At 45.4% G+C, this 18,619-nt stretch overlaps 1 protein-coding gene across 8 annotated transcripts in view; it reads left to right on the plus strand.

Moving 5' to 3' along the window:
* The window catches only part of RERE (arginine-glutamic acid dipeptide repeats), a 517,539-nt gene that overhangs the window by 484,190 nt on the left and 14,730 nt on the right, over positions 1–18,619 (plus strand). For all 8 annotated transcript variants that reach the window (XM_029066878.1, XM_029066882.1, XM_029066881.1 and 5 more), the window contains 2 exons: positions 16,501–16,663; positions 18,188–18,280. In XM_029066878.1, the coding sequence (XP_028922711.1) occupies positions 16,501–16,663; positions 18,188–18,280 (256 nt within the window). The remainder of the gene's footprint in view (positions 1–16,500; positions 16,664–18,187; positions 18,281–18,619) is intronic.

The raw sequence follows: 18,619 nt of genomic DNA on the forward strand, positions 1-18,619 counted from the left end.
AGCACACTCTGGGGAATTTGTGAAATGTCTTGTGGGGAAATGGAGAGTAGGAAAACATTTCCCATAAGCCTGGGCACAACAAGCATGGACGTGTGTAAGAATCCCACTGAATGCAATGCTGATCTTGTGAATAAAACTCTGCCCTCCCTCACTCTCATCTTCCAGGGTGGGCAGCCCTGTACTTTGGACAGGTGTCTTTGTGTTAGGAGGGCCATATTGATAGCATGTCTTCACCCACTAACTCTGCCGACCCCCTACATTCTCTGTAAATGGGGTAGCTTTTTAGCAACTTAGAAAGGGCAGGACTCCATAGTATCCAGTATGTGGATATTAGCCCTGACTTGGGAAGATCAGTCCCTGTTTTAGTCCATCTTTAAAAGAAAGGATCTGGGACAGGATTCTGCTCCCAAGGCAGCACACTGTCCAGTGGTGGCAAGGTAGATAAAGAAATAGAAAACCAGGTTCCACAAGGCCAGCCTATCCTTTAGGAGACTGTCAGAGTGTGGCCAGGCTCTAGACCAAACTAAAAGGTCTACAGAGCAGAAGTGTTTTCCATCCTTCTCTATGGCTGTGTGACCTGGACCACACCCAGGTGTCATTTTGTTGTTGTGGTTGTTTTTGTTACTTGTTAAGCACTTATTATGTCTCAGGCACTCTACTAAGCAATGAGACAGATTGCTTCAATCATTCAGACAGTTGTATTTATTGAGCACTTTGTGCAAAGAACTGTACTAAGCGCTTGAGAGATCCAAGCTAATCAGGTTGGACTCAGTCCATGTCCCATGTGGGGCTCACAGCCTTAATCCCCATTTTACAGATGAGTTAATTGAGGCACAGGGAAGTGAAGTGACTTACCCAAGGCTTCACAGCAGACAAGTGGAGGAGGCGGAATTAGAAGGAGGCTCTCTGGCTCCCAGGCCCATGCTCTTCCCTCTAAGCCAAGCTGCTTCTTCATGGAGAGGTTCACAAGGAAAGAGACAAGGAGGCAAAAGAGAAAACACAACACAACAAGTAGCAACCACTTTGTGTGCCTTTTGTAGCTGGGACTGTAGATCCGCATTTTGCCTTTTCATCCACATATGCACCCATAGGTGAACTTCACCATCAGTGGTGTCTTCTTTGAATATGAAGGACAACTATACTGCTCCCCCTCTGCCCTCTGCTCCCTCCCCCTTCCCCCCTTCACCTCCCCTCAACTAAGTCCCCTTTCCCCCCTTTCCCTCTGCTCCTCTCCCTTCCTGTACCCTCAACACTGTGCTCATTTGTATATATTTTTATTACCCTATTTATTTTATTAATGAGGTGTACATCCCCTTGATTCTGTTTATCGTGATTAAGTTGTCTTGCTTTTGTCCGTCTGTCTCCCCCGATCAGACTTTAAGCCCGTCACTGGGCAGGGATTGTCTCTATCTGTTGCCGAATTGTACATTCCAAGCGCTTAGTACAGTGCTCTGCACACAGTCAGCGCTCAATAAATACTATTGAATGAATGAATATGTTGTCCTTCATATAATATATATGTGTGTGTGTATAGATATATATCTACACACATCCATTCATTCAATAGTATTTATTGAGCACTTACTATGTGCAGAGCGCTGTACTAACCGTTTGGAATGTACAAAACGGTAACAGAGACAGTCCCTGCAGCGTTTAGTACAATGCCCAGCGCTTAGTACAATACCTGTCATATAGTAAGTGCAAACAAATACCATTATTATTACTAATAGTAGTATTATTAAAGGATGTGAAAGGCTGAAAAGGTCTGAGTCAAGCCAAAAGCCAGGTCAATCAAAGCAGCTTCTTTCACTTAGGAAATCTTGCTGTGATGGGAGTAGCCTTTTGGTACCTGGGACGAGTCTGACTCATTCATTGTTTTTCAGCCTTGGGGATCAGTATTAATTATCATCATCATTATCATTATCATCATGGTACTTGTTAAGGCCTTATTATGTGCCGAGCACCATACTAAGCTAGAATAGATGGAGAGTAATCCACTCCGACACAGACCCTGTCCCACATGAGACTCACAGTGTGAAGAGGAAGAAATAACTAGGAGCTTACTCTCCCTAGCACTTAATATAGTGCTCCACACCACTGATGGATTGAACTATAGGACTGCCAGGTGCAGTTGGGGAAAGGAGAGGTGCCTCTCACTGAACTGGGATACATTGGGGTGAGACTTGGCTAGCCAGCAAATGCACATGGTTCCCTCATGTATCTTCCTTTCTTGGTCAAGCCAGACACCTGTGCCCTCATCATCATATGTACCTTTTTATGAATTCGTTCTCGCCGGCTTACCTTGATTCTATGTTCGCATCATTTCTTCTGTCTGACTGTAAGCTCCAAGAGGGCAAAGGTTCTGTCTTTTTTGTCTGTAAACTGGAACACCTTGCAGCAGTAGGCATTCCTTTATTAACACTGATGATGGCGTGGCCCAGGTTCTTGAAGTGAGTCTGAGCCCTATTCCTTAGAAGAAAGAAAGGAAACAAATGGGCTACACTTTGGTTGGGTTCAGGAGGGTAATGCATGGTGATTGGTAGAAGCAGAAAGACACCAAGATGATTAGGTGAAGAGAATCCATCAGTAGCAGCATGGTGCAGTGAATAGAGCATGGGCCTGGGAGTCAGAAGGTCATGGGTTCTAATCCCAGCTCTGCCACTTGTCTGTTGTGTGACCTTGAGCAAGTCACTTCACTTCTCTGTTATCTCCATCTGTAAAATGGGGATTAAGACTGTGAGCCCTGTGCGGGACGGGGACTGTATCTACCCCAGTGCTTAGTACGGTGCCTGGCAAATAGTCTTAGCAAATAGCATAACAAATACCATAATTATTAAGTACATGGATTCACAGAGCATCCTATAGGATTATGGCCTGGATTTCCTTTTCTGAGGGATAAAAGGAAAAGAAAATGAAGTTTTAAGCTCCATGTGGGCAGGAATCTCTTCTACCAACTTTTATTGTACCTTCCCTAGCACTTAGCACAGTGATCTACACACAGTAGGCACCCATTGATAGGCAAAACGTAAGATTCCTGGTGGTTCTTTTCCTTCTACAACCTCCCTTTTCCCCCTTGAAGCATTTACCAGGGGTTTAAAACGCTTAGGTCCCAGGAGAGGGGTCTAGGGGGAACAGTGTATCCCATCTTCTGCCACTGCCTGGCAACTGGGCCAGTATTCTGCCAAGCTAACTCAGACTCTTTGGAAAGATGTGTTTTAGTAAATTAGCAATGGAGCAAGCCAACAGTATCTTAGCGTCCATTAGGAAATAGGGGAGACTCAGGTGGTTGCCAAGAGAAGGGGTCGGCAGCTGGGCTTTAATCACTGGAACCGCCTATTGTTTCTCAGGTGGCATGCAAGGCACCAGGCAGTCCAGAAAAGGTGTGCCGCTTGAGAAAGAAAAGGCTATCTGAATTCAGAGTCTGGCTTCTCAGCTCACGATCGAGCATGTCTTCCAATTCTGTTGTAGTGTACTCTCCCAACCACTTAGTACAGTGCTCTGTACATAGTAAGCGCTCAAGAAATATCATTGATTGATTGACGGATTGATTGGTCGTATCTGACCTTTTCACCTCTATGGAATCAAAGATGTACAAACAAATTTTGTTAAACTTGCTTGTCATCAGAATTAGCCCCTTTTCGTGCCAGAAGGAAGCACAGTTGCAGGTCTGGAAATTATAAGGTGTTCTAGAGTGACTGGAGTCTATTCAGAGGGGGACGCTTCCAGGTGGTGTTAATGCCGCCTGAAGGGAAATAGGAGTTTCTGAAGACCCTGAACGGCCCAGTTTGTCGTTTGGTAAATGGAGGGCTCCGTGCAAATAACCACGTCCTTCTCCTTACCCTCAAATTATCACGTTTGTTCATTCGAACAGTTTTGGAAAGTGAGGAAAAAGATTTTCCACTAAACGTTTTATTTTTATACACCAGCAACTGCAGGGCTTGACTATGCATCCAAAGGTGCACATTAATCAGCACTGCCGCCTAGTCTGTCCTGCTTCCTTGCTTAATTAGAATCACACATCAGCCTCTTTGTCAAAGTTGACAATGGTATATGGGTTTGCGATCAAAACCGTAAAAATGCTCAGGTTAATAAAAACCTTAGTAAAGTGCCATATACAATGACCGCAGTGGAAAAAAAAGTGGGGGGGGATTTATAGACCTAGTTATCAGACATCTCCCTTCCAGCCCCTCAATTCTTTCTCCTGCCTCTCATTTCATTTCACAGTGTTCAATTCAGGTTCCGCTGGGCCAGCAAGAGACACAATGAAATGTCTGTGGTAGCAGTGAAATCTCATTAATGGACGATTGCCCCATCATGTGTCTCTGAAGATCTTTTATCACAAATGAAGTGCATCCGCAGCAAAACCTGTAGACGGTGCCTGTGGCTGGAGCTCACCCCAAGGAGGAAGCCCCTCCCGAGACCAGTGTGGATTTCCAAACTGGACAGGGAATGAATGGGAAGCAGCATGGCATATTAGATAGAGCACTGACCTGGTAGTCAGAAGGTCATGGGTTCTAATCCCAGCTCAGCCACTTGTCTGCTGTGTCACGTTGGGCAAGTCACTTCAGTTCTCTGGGTCTCAGTTCCCTCATCTAAAATGGAGATTGAGACTGTGAGCCCCATATGGGACAGAGACTGAGTCCAACTCAGCGCTTAGCTTAGCTTGTATCCACCCCAGCGCTTAGTACAGTGCCTGGCATATAGTAAGCACTTAACAGACACCACCATCATCATTGTTGTTATTATAATAGTATTTATTGAGCACTTACTATGTGCAGAGCACTGTACTAAGCGCTTGGAATGTACAAATCAGCAACAGATAGAGGCAGTCCCTGCTGTTTGACGGGCTTACAGTCTAATCGGGGGAGACGGGCAGACAAGAACAATGGCAATAAATAGAGTCAAGGGGAAGAACATCTCATTAAAACAATGGCAAATAAATAGAATCAGGGTGATGTACATCTCATTAAACAAAATAAATAGGGTGATGACGATATATACAGTTGAGAGGACGGGATGGTGCTGAGGGGGTGGGACGGGAGAGGGAAAGGGAGGAGAAAAAGGTTTAGCTGTGGAGAGGTGAAGGGGGGGTGTAGAGGGAGCAGAGGGAAAAGGGGGGAACTCAGTCTGGGAAGGCCTCTTGGAGGAGGTGAGCTTTAAGTAGGGATTTAAGTATAGTAAGTACTTAACAATTCCAACCCTCTTGTCATTGTTTTTCTTTCTGTTGTAATTTCTCAAGTGCTTAATACAGTGTATTGCACTTAACGTCAGTGATAAATGCCATTATTAGTAATGCCTCCTGTGGGGGAGTTTTCTAAATTGGTCAGCTACTTTGGCACTCTGCAAATGATTCTGGTTGTTCGTAAAATGAGGGGTTAATGATCCTGTCCTTAACTACTAATATTTATTGACTGCTTCCTCTATGCAGAACACCATACTGAGCCAGAGTTAGACATGATTCTTCTGTCCTCCAATAGCCTTCAACCTTCCTCCATACTCATAATAATTGTGGTGTTGAAACATTACTAAATGCTCGTTGTGGGCAGGAAACGTGTCTACCCATTCTGTTATATTCTCTCAAGAGGTTAGTACAGCGCTCTGCACAGAGGAAGTGCTCAATAAATAAAATTGATATGTATCAAGCACCGTACTAAGCGCTGGGTTAGATACAGGTGAATCAGCTCCCACATGGGCCTCACATTTTAAGTAAGATGATGAACAGGTTTTGATTCCCCATTTTACAGATGAGGGAACTGAGGCACAGAGAAGTGAAGTGACTTGCCTATGGTCACATGCAGAACCCAGGTTCTCCGACTCACAGGCTTGTGCTCTGTAGACTAAGATATAGGATGTGGCAAAAATTAAATTTAGGATTGAAAAGAAAGCTCTCTGGGCTCATATGCTGCAAAGAGAATTCAAGTTGCTGTTCCGTACCCTCGGAGAGGGGATCTCCGATGACTTTTAGCTGTATTGGTACGCTGAAGGGTTCTGCCATACCACATGTGGAGCAGGATGGTTTTGGGAGTTTTGTGGAGTCATTGTAATTTCTGGGCTCGCCCTCTTTCTACCCACCTTGGTGTCTCCAGGATGTGGCCATTTTTTGAGGGTGGTAGTGAAATTAATTGAGATGTAATTTGGTGGAACCAAAAACTGTTGATTTCCAGGCTCCTCTCTCTGCCCCCACTCTATTTTTGGCATCTCATTTGCTTTGAAAACGTGAGGCGATAAGTGATGTTCTGGGCAGCCAGGCCACCACAGACTGCCAACTGGGACTTGTGAAGTTCTGGAAGCGAACAGTTTATAGTGAATTACATGATGCCCTAGGATCTTTTATTCAAGGAAATTTTAGTGCTCCTTTTTACTTCATTCCTCTCCAGCAGTCTTTCTGTGTTAGGTCCCCCACTCTTCCCCAGTTTAGTTATCAAGAGAGGCCATGTGACTTATCTTACTTAAAATTATTTTTTTTATTGCACTGAGCAAGTTACTCGTACTCCTCCAGGGCAGAGAAATGCCCAGGGGAAATTAAATAGCAATTAGTCTGGTTGCTTCTCTCTGTTTTGCCCTAACAAATACTGGAAGGGAAGTTGATGGACTCATGTGACAGTCTTCCCAGGAACTGCTGTCAGAGCCTCTCAATTTCAGAAACAGAGTGTCAGGGCATTGTGTTAATCTTGTATTAATCTTTTGTTTATTTAAGGTAACACCAACCTGGTACTTCACACTTTAAGCACCTGCTTGTGCTGTGTGTTTTCCTCGGAAAACCCAGCTTTAAAAAGTGAGAAACGAGGTCGCACTGCCCCTACTCCTTTTGCATTGGGCTGCTGAAAGATGGAGTGATTAATCAGATGGCCCAGCTTTATGGCCTGCTAAGAGAGCTTGATTGAGTTATGGCATAACCCAGGAGGGCAGAGAAATAAAATGGTGGCAGAGGAGAGGTGGTGCTTCAGGCCAAGGAAAGCACCTCTTAATAATTACAAATGGCCCAGGCCGAGAGAGGGCAATAATGCTGGTTATCAGGAGGGGGTGGTGATGGAGCAGTTCTCAGATGGCATCGGAATCCTTTTGTCCACCTGCCTTTCCAAACAGGTACTTGGAGAAGAGAGCCGAGCTAAGCATTTTCCTCACTGGTTCCACTGTGTATGTCTCTGATATTTTCCTTTGGGTTTTTTATAGTCCTGGGAAAAAGCATAAACAAATGAAAGCAACCCTGTTTTCTTTGCAGATGGGGAGGGTTTGGGGCAGCCAAAGAAAGCAAGGGAGGAATTCTCTCCCGGTTGCGGGGGATACGAGGGTGAACTGGTCTAGCTGGGAGCAGAATCTCTTCCTTGTCGGCCACTTCTTAGTGTAATAACTGCTGGGGGACAAGAAATCTCGCTCCTGGCACTAAGGGATTTTTTTTCTAAGTTGGCTAAATATAGGATGATTGGCTAGGTGCACTCTTGATGAGAGCTGAAGCCCAAAATGCTAAAGATTCAAAATGCCTCCTCCTTTTTTTTCTTCCCTTCCTTTCCTTTTTGCTCCTGTAGGAAACGAGTTCTGTTCATCATGCTGTTAGCAATTATAGCACAGAGATGTAAGATGTGTTGACTGTAAGACCTTGTTGTGAGATGAGGTGAGATCACTGGGAACAAAATGATCATTACAGGCCATTCATGTCAACGGCATTTATGCCTCTGTGTTTGCTTGCAAGCAAAAGCAGGAGCTAATTTGCAAGGCTGCCTTTGTAAAGCGGCCTTTTGATCAATGATTGCCTGTGTTAATGTTTCAGGAGGCTATTGATTTCTGCAACAGCTTTTGTTCCCAGAATTTATGTGCAGTGGGTCTCCGCAGCACACACTATGCATGTTTGATTAAAGTTCAATTGACTTCACTCATGGCGAGGCCCAGAGCTGTTTCACTCTCTATTTGCGGAACCAAAGCTTTCCCCCCCACCCTCCCCGACATGTTCCTTTGTTTGTGCTCAACATCCTGCCACCCATGCAGTCACCAATATGCTGCTTCTAATCCTCCCAGATTCACTCCATTCCAAGGTTTAATCCCTTAGGTAGACATTACAGCATTTGACGGCAAGGGTAACTCATAAAACCTGGGGTGGAATTTGGGGGTTACGCTGGGTCTTTTCACTTCCTTTGATCAACTTTAATTCCAGATCCATCTCAGGGGGCCCCTGGAATTTTTCATTTTTAAAAAACGTTGGCACTTTGAGTCTGAGGGCTAGTCAAGCTCTTAATTAGCTGGAGAAATACCAACACTTTCTGATGGTGACATTTGATAGTCCATCTTGCTCAATAAATTCCATTGATGTTGGTGATTGATCTTGTGGACCTTTCTCTCCTGCTCAATCAATGGTATTTATTGAGCACTTACTACGTGCAGAGGACTGTACCAAGCGCTTGGGAGAGTACCAATACTAGAGAAATAATGGTCATGTTCCCTGCCCATAATGATCTTCCCTCCTTCCTGGACTGAGAGTCCCTTGTGGGAAAGAAACTGTGTGTCACCCGATTATCTTGGATCTACTCCAGCATTTAGTGCAGTGCTTGGCACACAGTAAACACTTGGTAAATTCCATCATTATTAACATCTTTTTACAGGAGGAGGACATGGGGCTGTTGCCATTCGGTCATCTTTCAAGCTTTGCTGCAAGCTTATCTGAATAATTTTGGAGAAGTAATTCCGTCTTCATTAAGAGCGTTTATTGAGCACCTATTCATAGTAATAATAACAATAATAATAATAATGGTATTTGTTAAGTGCTTACTTTATGCCAGGCACTGTACTAAGCACTGGGGTGGATACAAGCAAATCGAGGTGAATGCAATCTCTGTCCCTTGTGGGGCTCACAGTCTCAATCCCCATTTTACAGATGAGGTAACTGAGGCATAGAGAAGTGACGTGAGTTGTCCATGGTCGCTCCACAGACAAGTGGTGGAGCCGGGGTTAGAACTTGTGACCTTCTGACTCGCGGATCCATGCTCTATCCACTACGCCTTGCTGCTTCTCTTCTCTTCTGACTTCTGCTTCTCTTACAACTTTGCTTCTCTGATTCTCTGAATCATTCATTCTGTCGTATTTACTGAATGTTTACTGTGTACAGAGCACTGTACTAAGCACTTGGGGAAGTACAGTACAACAACAGACACATTCCCTGCCCACAAAGAGATTACAGTTTAGAGGGGAGAAACAGACATTAATACAAAAAAAAATTACAGCTATATGCATAAGTGCTTTGGGGCTGGAGGAGGAAGAACAGAGAGAGCAAGTCAGGGTGACACAGGAGGGATTGGGAGAAGAGGTAAGGGGATGCTTGGTCACCTATTGAGTGGGGAGCCCTGTACTAGGAGAGTTGCCCTTCCATTAGACAGGACACTGGTGGTGAAACTGCATCTGTGAGTGTTGGGGAGAGAGAGTCTTTTGCCGTACTTTGTCCATGGAAGTACAATACCAATCAATAAATCTGTGTGCAGAGCACTGCTACTAAGCGCTTGGGAGAGTACAAGACAACAGAGTTGGCAGACACAATCCCTGCCCACAATGAGCTTATAGCCTACAGGGGAGAAAGATATTAATATGAACAGTAATTTAGAATATTTAATGTAAAGATGTGTACTTAAGTACCATGGGGTTGTCGGTGAGGTGGATATCAAATGGCCAAAGCTCACACATCCAAGTGCATAGATGAAGGAGTGGGGGAAAAAGGGTTTAATCAGGAAAGGCCCCTTCTGGGGAGATATGACCTTAATAGTGCATTTAACAGTAATATGCCTTTCCCAGCCCCTTACCATTCATTAAATGCTTGTGAACAGAAAAATAACTAGGAGACAACATAATCCCTGCCCTCAGAGTGTTTAACTTTGTTTTTCCCAGGGGTAGAAATTGAACATGGCCCAAGATTGACCCCTAATCCTGACTGCATGGAGACACTGAACCTAAGAATGAGTTTTGATTCCCGTGGGTGTTTGATTCAAGTTTGGTGCCTTAAAGTTGGAGAGTTACTTAAGGAAAAATAAGCCAGTTGTCCCCTGCAACATAGGGTTCTGCATCCTATAAGAGACTGTAGTTTATTCTCCAGAATTTACTTTTTATTTTTAACTCTTACCACCTGACACACTCTGGAAAGGTACTGTTATTACCCTTTCACAGTATTTGAGTGACCTGGAGAATTAGAGAAGTAGCATGGCCAAGTGGAAAGAGCAAGGACAGGCCTGGGAGTCGGATGACCTGGCTTCTGATCCCAGCTCTTCCATGTACCTACTGTGTGGAAACACTTAATAAATACCACAATTATTAATTAGGGTGGGCTAAATTGGTTTCTATTTCATATTCCTCTTGGCTGTGAGCTTATTCATTCAGTCGTATTTATTGTTTACTGTATGCAGAACACTGTACTAAGCGCTTGAGAAAGTACCAGTACAACAAGAAATATTGACAAAACCTCCCCATAACAAGCTTATAGTCTAGAGGCCAGGGAACCTCTCTACCAATTCTGTTATATTGTACTGTCCCAAGTGGTTCGTATAGTGCTATGCAAACAGTAAGTAAGCATTCAGTAAATACCATTGTTTTTTTTTTCTTCTGAGAGATGAAAAGATAGCTTGCATTCTCCCTCTAAAACTGTCTTAATCCCCAAACTGAGAGAGGTGAGACACTGACTTATCCCTTATTCTGACTCCAAAAGTTCTAGCATCCCAACATCTCTCGAATCCTCCCTTCCTCTCCATCCAAACTACTATTGTGGTGGCCCAAGCACTTAGGTCCTGTCTCAACTGTTGACCTCCCAGCCTCCAGCCTTTCTCCTCTCCAGTTCATACGATTTTTCAAAAACATTGTTCTTTTCCTGTTTCTTGGCTCCTCAAGAACCTCAACTGGTGGCCTATCTGTCTCTGCATCAAACAGAAGCTCCCCACCGTTGGCTTTAAGGCACACCATCAGTTTGCTCCTTTTTACTACAACCCAGCTGCCACACTTTACTTCTCTATCAAGAACCTACTCACTGTACCTCAATCTCATCTCTCTCAGTGTGGACCCCTCGCACACATCCGCCCTCTTGCCTGGAACTACTTCCCCCTTCATATCTGACAGTCCATCACTCTGCCCATCTTCTAAAATCACATCTTCAGGAAGCCTTCCCAAATTAATCTCTCATCTCCCTACCATTTTTCCCCTATTTCACCTATGTCCTTGAGTCCTTGAGTCCTAAGCACTTAGTTACTCATTTTTCCCCTATTTCACCTATGTCCTTGAGTCCTAAGCACTTAGTTACTCACCCTACCTCCACAATACTTAGGTATATTTATTTATGTATAGCCTTACACTCAATTGTGTCCCCCACTGGTAATTTATTTTAATGTCCCTCTCTCTTGCTAGATTGTAGCTCTGTGAGGGCAGGGATCGTGTCTACCCACTCTATTATACTCTCCCAATTGCCTAGTACAGTGCTCTGCACAGAGTAAGTGCTCAATAAATGTCATTGAGTAGAAATCAAGCAGTTTTTACGGAGTGCATACTTTGTGCAGAACACTCTACTAAGATCTTCAGAGAGTAAAGTTGGCTAGGCGACACAGTCCCATCCTTAGAGGATTTTACAATCTAAGGGTGGTAGGAGGGGAGACATACAAAGTAACTTCAAAGTAGGAGGGAGACGTACAGGGTGTAAATCTGTCTGTACAAAAGAGGTACCTGAGGCTAAGCTTGCATGTGTGCTGAGGTGGTACAAAAGTAGTGAGCTGGTCATTGAGAGCATATGTCCTGGGGAGAGGAAAGATTAATCAGGGAAAGCCTCCTGGCATTTCAGAAAGATTTGAAAAAGGGGAGAGCTGAGTTCTGAAGATGGAGAGATTGAGCAAGATCTAGGCAGGAAGAAAAACATGAGCCACGTGTTGAAAGTAGGAGAGTTGAATGTAGTTTTAGGTAAGAGACAAGGTAGCAAATTAGGAGAGCAGTACACCTGTCCGGTCCAACAGGAGTAGTAGTAATAGAGTTTGTATTGAGCTCTTACTGTGTGCTACACTGAACTAAGTGTTTGGAAAGAATACACACATGGGTATTAGGACCTGAGTTCTAATTCTGGCTTTGTCGCTTGTCTGCTATGTGACCCTGGGCAAGTCAGTTCACTGCTCTGTGATTCAGTTCCCTCATCTGGAAAATGGGGATTAAGACGGTGATCCCCATGTACGACATAGGCTGTGTCCAACCTGAGTAGCTTGCATCTACCCCAGCATTTAGTACAGTGACTGACACTTAGTAAGCACTTAAGATAAGCCATTTAAAAAACAAAATTAGAACTGGTCTCTGTCCCAGAGGCCTCAGTGTGCACCAAGCACATTGGGAAGCAGGAAACTGGGTACCAGGAGTCTCATCATCATCATCATCATCAATGGTATTTATTGAGGACCTACTCTGTGCAAACCATTGTACTAAATGGTTGGTTACTGGTTTTGCCTCTCACTTAGGTCTCAAGTTAACCACCTGACCTTTCCTGAGCTCTCCTCTCTCATCTGTAAAAAGAAGGTTGGGATTTGCCAGGTACCTGTAGACTGTGAGTTCGTTGTGGGCAGGGAAGCACTTAGTGCAGTGCTCTGCACACAGTAAGTGCTTAGTAAATACAATTGATTGGTTGATAGATGTTCAGTCCCCACTTAAGCATACTTGTACCTGCTTGCCAGTGACCTATATTATTAAACAACTGTGAGCTCTTTGCCTTCTGCTAAGTGCCCACCGAAGTTAACCCAGAATACCACCTGGTCCTTGCTCCTGGGGGTTTATTAGAGAAATGATCACATTAAGCTAAGCGGGATTTTACCCCAGTTCATGGGGCAAAAGGAAAAGAAATGGGAGATGTTTTAAATTGCGTAATTTATAATAATAATAATGTTGGTATTTGTTAAGCGCTTACTATGTGCCGAGCACTGTTCTAAGCGCTGGGGTAGGTACAGGGTAATCAAGTTGTCCCACATGAGGCTCACAGTCTTAATCCCCATTTTACAGATGAGGGAACTGAGGCCCAGTGAAGTGACTTGCCCACAGTCACACAGCTGAGAAGTGGCAGAGCCGGGATTCAAACCCATGACCTCTGGCTCCCATGCCCATGCTTATGTTTTGCCTTAACTGTATTTTGTTTTTTATTACTGCCTGAGTAGGTGAGTAAAATCAGTCATCAGCAATCGGTAGGCTGTTTTAAGAGGAAGCTGAAATGAGCCAGATTTGGAGGGAAGGAATGGGGTAAAGAGAGGCTTGGAGGAGCTAAGAGGAGGGGTTGGAGGGGCAGAGGTCTGTGTGAGTTGAGTGGAGCCCTAAGGTCAGGAGGAAGAGAGGGAAAAGGAGTCTAGTGCTGGACTATATTTCTTCAGTGAGAGAAAGCAGGTTTCTTGAAGTCTATGTTCTGGGCTGCCTGTTTCTGACCCTGGCCCTGGCCGGGCCCCAGGGGTAACTCCTGCTGCTGGGTAAAGAGGCGGGAGAGGGTTGGCTTGGGGGGAAGTTCCAGGAGGTGCAGGATTCATCTGTCCAATCAGTAAGTCAATTGGCAGTATTTCATTCATTCATTCAATAGTATTTATTGAGCGCTTACTATGTGCAGAGCACTGTACTAAGTGCTTGGAATGTACAATTCGGCAACAGATAGAGACAATCCCTGCCCTCTGCCGGACTTACAGTCTAATCGGGGGAGACAGACGGACAAAAACAAGACAACGTAATCACGATAAATAGAATCAAGGGGATGTATACCTCATTAATAAAATAAATAGGGTAATAAAAATATATACAAATGAGCACAGTGCTGTTCACTGAGCGCTTGCTGTGAGCAGAGCACTGTACAAAGCGCTTGGAATAGTACAGTAGAGGTAGTAGACACAGTCCGTGCCTACAGAAAGCTTCAGTGTACAGGGAGAGACAGGCATGAAGATAAATTATAGTTAGGAAAAATTGCGGGGTCTAAGGATATGTACATAAAGTGGCGTGGGGGCAGAAAGAATATCAAGTGCTTAGAGGGTGCAAAGACAAATACTTAGGATACGCAGAAGGGAGGGCAAGTAAGGGAGGGTAAGGGCTTAGTCAGGGAAGGCCTCTTGGAGAAGAGGTGGCTTCTCCGATGCTACCAAGTGTTGCAACCCAGAGCCACCCAGGAACAGATGTTCTAGGCTGGTCCGCCATTTTCCAGTTCCTTCACCCAGCTCAGCGTTCCCAGCTCTTAGCTCTGAGGCAGGCCTCAGCAAGAGAGGGAACACTTTGAAGACTGGTTTTGTTGACAGTTGAGTCTGGGCCTATGTTGCCAGTCAGACAGTGCAGGTAGGGCACTGCTTGCACAATGGTAATTTTGTCATTGAAAGTGGGGAATGAGCAGGTGACTCCCATTTGGGTGTGAAGGCTGTGGTTTGGAGGGAGAGTTCTTAAATACCTACCGTTCCCCTTTAAGTTGGAGCAAACAAATTGCGAACACATGTGCAGTTGGTAAAATTGTTAAAAAAATAAGACCAACTTTTCAGCTATTGGTGTTTTAGATTTATGGAAATTGGTCAGAGTATTTCGTGGAGACCCTTTCATCCACATCCTGCCCTTTGCTCTTCTTAATTTTCCATTAAAAACACAGTAACCTAGCAAAACTCCTGAGAGTGGTGTTTTGTGGCATCGTTTCAGATTAATAACTAGATTGAATATCAAGAATATTGATTTAATTAGGAACAGCACACCCTGATGTACCCGCCCTGACCACATCAGAGCTGCTTAAACATCAAAGCGTTAGACGTGTACTATTAGTATGAGAACCAGCTCTCTTCAAGCGAGCTGATCTGTTGGCACAACAGTGATATTGGCCTGGCTTTTGACAGTGTGTGGTTGAATTTCAAGGGATGTGTGGACGAACCAGTCTAACTCATGCATGCTCGGGCTCTTATTTTAGGTGGGAAATTCTGCTCTGTTTGTACTGAAGCTGTTTTTTCCAGGGGCTTAGAAAGCGTGAAAGAAATCATTTTTTTTCCCTTGAAGGTGGGCCAGCCTCCAGGAAGCGACAGGATTTCAAAATGAAAGAACAGGGATTAAAAACCACACACGGTTTTAGCTCGATATTTAAAAAGCCACTATTTGAGTGTTGTCAGCTCATCTATTGTACGTGGGCCAGATCCATTTTGTTGTGGAATTATTACTAACTTCTTTGGACATGATATTTTAGTCCCCTAATTAATTGATTCTGAGTCGATTCAGGTTAAAGTTTTGGTTAGCTTAGTTACTTTGTAGTTTTGTAGCCACAAATCCTGCTGTGAACTAACTGTACACTTTTGGAGTAATGTGCACAGATGGGGGCCCGCATGGACACCAGTGTGGTTGGCTTTTACCTCAGTTTTGTGTCCCAATAATAATAGTATTTGTTAAGCACTTATGATGTGTCAAGCACTGTTGTAAGTGCTGGGGTAGATACTAGCTAATTAGATTGGATGCAGTCCATATCCCGCATGGGGCTCACAGTCTTCATCCCGTTTTACAGATGAGGTAACTGAGGTACAGAGAAGTGTAGTGAGTTGCCCAAGGTCATGCAGCAGACAAGTGGCAGAGCCAGGATTAGAACCCAGGTTGTTCTCACTTCCAGGCCATGTTCTGTCCACTAGGCCATCCTGCTGTCATCTTGGTTAGTTGTTTTTATTGATGGCTGATTTTAAAGGTTAGGATGATTTAGCAAGGCCAGATCATCATGGGAATGACTATGATGCCCTCCATTGAAACTGTATCTTCTCCAAACAGGTGCTTTTTTTTTTTTTTTTTTTACTGTATATAGATCTGCTCCCACATAAGTCACTTGAGTGCAGAACTAAAGGTAGCCAGTGGTATAGAGCAAGGGAGTGTTTGATAGCCATCCCACCCCCAACCCTACAGCATTTATGTATATAAGTTATATATTATAAATTACTCATTTATTCATATTAATGTCTGTTTCTCCCCTCTCCCCCAAGACTGAAAACTCTTTATGGGCAGGGAACGTATCTGCAAATTGTGGTGTATTGTACTCTCCCAAGTGATTAGTACAGTGTTCGGCACATAGTAAGGACTATATAAATACCATTGATTGGTTAGGGGCCCCTTGGAGCTAGGATGGAAAGGTCCAATCTAGGAACCAATCAGAGTAGAGTGACGGAAATAAAGGAACGAATGACAGCTTTTGGGAGGCCGGCATGAGCCCCAAGAAACAGTCCCCAGGGCTCTTTGTGTCTCAGGCACCTGGGTTAATCCAGCCCTGCATTTCAGGGGATCAGCCCGTGGGGTATTTCTCAAGCTGGGGACTCTCCATGGGGCTTTGGGGCCCAGATCTAGGACCATAGCAGCCAGTCCCAGCAAGGGGGGAGCAGGATTGACCCCTTTGGAAAGCCTCGGGACCGACTCACCTACTAGGTTCTGGTCAAGGCTTCATTATGGTCAGAGCTGGCCCCGCTCCCCGGGAGTGAGTGCTCACCCAGGAGGGAGCAGGAAGACCCGGAGAACGGTTAGCTGACCTCTTTCCCTTGTGCTCCGCAGGGAGAGCTGATCACCTTCTACTATTACTGGAAGAAGACCCCGGAAGCTGCAAGCTCCCGAGCACACCGCAGGCACCGCAGGCAGGCTGTCTTTCGGAGGATTAAAACCCGCACGGCCTCCACTCCAGTCAACACTCCATCTAGGCCTCCTTCCAGTGAATTTTGTAAGTGCCGAGGGGGACGTTTTGGGCCGAAGCACAGAAGCCGCAGTCTTATAACGGTTCTGCCTGATGACGGGAGGGAGAGCCAAGGAGGCCGGTGTCAACAGTGGGCAACAGCATACAGGCCTTGCCTCTGTCGCCCCCACTGCCGATTTTTGACTGGTGGGTGTGATGGTGGGAGGTGGCGGAGTGGGGAGTGGTGACAGTGGGGGTGAAATTTACATCCCTTTCCTTCCCCGGGGTGTCACTGTCTTGGTTCCGAAATGTCTGCCGTTTCTTTCATCTCTCTCTCAATGCGCTGTGTGATGTTAGCCGAGGAATGCAATGCCCAGCCTAGGTAGAGGGCAAGGGAGTCATTTTGAATAGGAATAAGTTTTACAGGATCCACTTGAGTAGATTTTGGTTAATTACGCTGTTCTTCTGGCACCGGATGATTTCATTAAATTTCCCACCCGCAGGCGCAAGTGACTTGTAAAAATCCCTCTGCTGACCAGAATCTGAACAGTAATTTAATAGTGTAGTATTGGCCTCAAATATTGTGTTCAGGCAGCACCTGCAGTCGGAAGGTATCTTGACATTTATACGCCAGGCCAACACACTGAAAAAAATATAAAACAGCTGCGTTGGCCCTACTGGGGATCAGTCCATCCACCGTTGAAACGTTGCTGGCCGGGGGGGGGGAGACACCGCGGCTGTGGCTAAACAGCTGCATGGCAGCAAGAGTGCGGCTACAACAATTTCCATCCCAGTGACGTGGCAGAAGGAGGGTGGGGAGGCAAGATGCAGTGATTCAAACTGGAATCTCGCCTGGCCCCTTAGGGTCAGAACCCAGAAAAATACCTGGAGCCTCTGTTGCCCCCTGCCATTATGCTCTGGCTTGCAAAAGCCACCAGTGGGCACAATGCCCCCCTGCTCAGTCTCCATTCAGGACAGAATGGTAGGTTCTCTGTTCCTTTTTCTCCTTTTTGTTATTTTGTTTTTGTGGTGTTTGTTAAGTACTTACTGTGTGCTGGGGTGGGTGCAAGCTAATGATGATGATGGTATTTGTTAAGCACTTACTAGGTGCCAAGCACTGTTCATTGGACACAGTCAATATCAGATGTGGGACACACTGTCTCAGTCACCTCATCCGTAAAATGTAAGACTAAGAGAAATGAGGTGACCTGCCCAAGGTTACAAGACAGACAAGTGGTGGAGCAGGATTAGAACCCAGGCCCGTGGTCTTTCCACTAGGCCAATACTGCTTCTCAGTTCAGCCCAGCCACATCCCGCATCCTCACAGGCGATTCTGCTGGGAACCGACACTGATCCTGTATGGGCGTGGCCAAACTGGTTGAAATCTGAAAAGGTTTGCGGGGATGGGAGGGCGAGGAGGGTGGCCGTGGGCCCCTCCCCTTCTCCCAGCCCAGGTGTTGTAGGGACTGAACCAGGACTCGACCCCTCAAAGATAACTGCTCAGCTGGCCGTGACCATTGGAGGAATCCTAACCCTAACTCTGCTTTCTCTCCCTCTCTCCTGCAAATTCAGTGGACCTGAGCTCAGCTAGCGAAGATGACTTTGACAGCGAGGACAGTGAACAGGAACTGAAAGGCTATGCCTGCCGTCACTGCTTCACCACTAGTACGTGCCTCCTGTCAATCTAACTCTGGTTTTCTGCCCTTGGCCTGGCCTGGCATGACCCAGCCTAAAGAGCCACAGAGCCTTAACCTCGATGAAGTGAAATCATCAGGAATCTGACGGTTGGGGCGTGCCCGAGAGGGCTGGGGAAGTTGGTCGAGAGGGTGGGTTTCCAGGATTGCATGGAATCAGAGTTCCCTGTCCAAGTTGTGTCCTTCCAGTTGAGTAGATCAGTGTAGAACCCTGATTCCCGACTGCACAGAACATGCTTGGGTAGCTTGGAGTCTGTTCGGCCACAGCTCCGATACGGCAACTCCAGCTGCTTGGCTAAACTCTTGTTCC

Source organism: Ornithorhynchus anatinus, chromosome 5, assembly GCF_004115215.2.
Source record: "Ornithorhynchus anatinus isolate Pmale09 chromosome 5, mOrnAna1.pri.v4, whole genome shotgun sequence".
In the NCBI taxonomy this organism is placed as follows: Eukaryota; Metazoa; Chordata; class Mammalia; order Monotremata; family Ornithorhynchidae; genus Ornithorhynchus; species Ornithorhynchus anatinus.